Source organism: Neophocaena asiaeorientalis, unplaced genomic scaffold, assembly GCF_003031525.2.
Source record: "Neophocaena asiaeorientalis asiaeorientalis breed wild unplaced genomic scaffold, Neophocaena_asiaeorientalis_V1.1 scaffold182, whole genome shotgun sequence".
NCBI classification, from domain to species: domain Eukaryota; kingdom Metazoa; phylum Chordata; class Mammalia; order Artiodactyla; family Phocoenidae; genus Neophocaena; species Neophocaena asiaeorientalis.
Window position 1 is genome coordinate 954,557 of NW_020174648.1, and position 886 is coordinate 955,442.

At 64.1% G+C, this 886-nt stretch overlaps 1 protein-coding gene across 1 annotated transcript in view; it reads right to left on the minus strand.

Annotated features, from left to right (window-relative positions):
• Positions 1 to 613, minus strand: part of LHX4 (LIM homeobox 4) — a 43,107-nt gene extending 42,494 nt beyond the window's left edge. Inside the window, exon 1 of the mRNA XM_024758819.1 lies at positions 538 to 613. Coding sequence (XP_024614587.1) covers positions 538 to 613 — 76 coding nt within the window. The remainder of the gene's footprint in view (positions 1 to 537) is intronic.
• Positions 614 to 886: the final 273 nt, after the last annotated feature.

Consider the following 886-nt stretch of genomic DNA (forward strand, 5'->3'; position numbering starts at 1 on the left):
CACGCCCTGCGCGCGGGGACAGCGCGTGTGGCCTGGGCTTCTGCGCCGCCAGCCCCGGCGGCGGGGGACGCGCTCTCTAACTTCCCGCCAGCTGGGGTGAAGTTGCACTAGCGGTACTGCGAGCTTTGACCGTAGCCCCCTCCCCCGGCGGGGGAGGAGGGTTTGGGGGACCACCCCAGCGCTTAGGCCTGGCCTGCAGCTCTTTCCTCTGGTGTCTGTCCCCAGACAGCACTCTCCCCAAGGCTCCTAGAAAAAACATGGGCTGGGGATGCGGGGTTCGGTATCCCTAGGCTCGCCTCAAGCACCATCCGGGAGGCTTTCACTTTCGGCCCCCAAAAGCCAAGGGCCAGGCCCTTCAAACGCACTCTAGCTGGTGCCCCTGCCCTGTGACCGCCTCTGCGCCCGGGCCGCCGGCCCCTCGCCCCGCCCGTCCTCTCCGGTCCAGGCTACGCGCAGCGTCCGGCCCGCCCCAAACCGGCCAAAGCTGCCGGCCGTCTTGTTATCAAATTAAGTCAGCGAGAAAGGGGGGTGTCTTACGTTGCATCGGCACACCAAGCATCTCCGGGAGCCCCTTGACAGCCCCCTCCGCGGGGACAGCTGCGCTCTGCATCATCTCCGAGCGAGAGCCAGCGAGTCGCAGTCTACGGAGATTTCTCGTTCTCTCGCTCAAGCTGGATTCAGAAATTTGAAAATAATAAAAAACCCAACCAGACCGCCGAAGTCACGGTGGAAGCCGGACCCTCCGCCTCTACAGGAGGATTCCACAGGCTGCCTGCCCCCCTCCCCCCGCCAGTCCTCAGTCTGTTTCAAATCCCTTTGATCTCGCTCTCCCGGGTTGGTGCACATCCCGGGTTGAGGAGACGCTGTTGCTGCAGCTCTGGCTTTT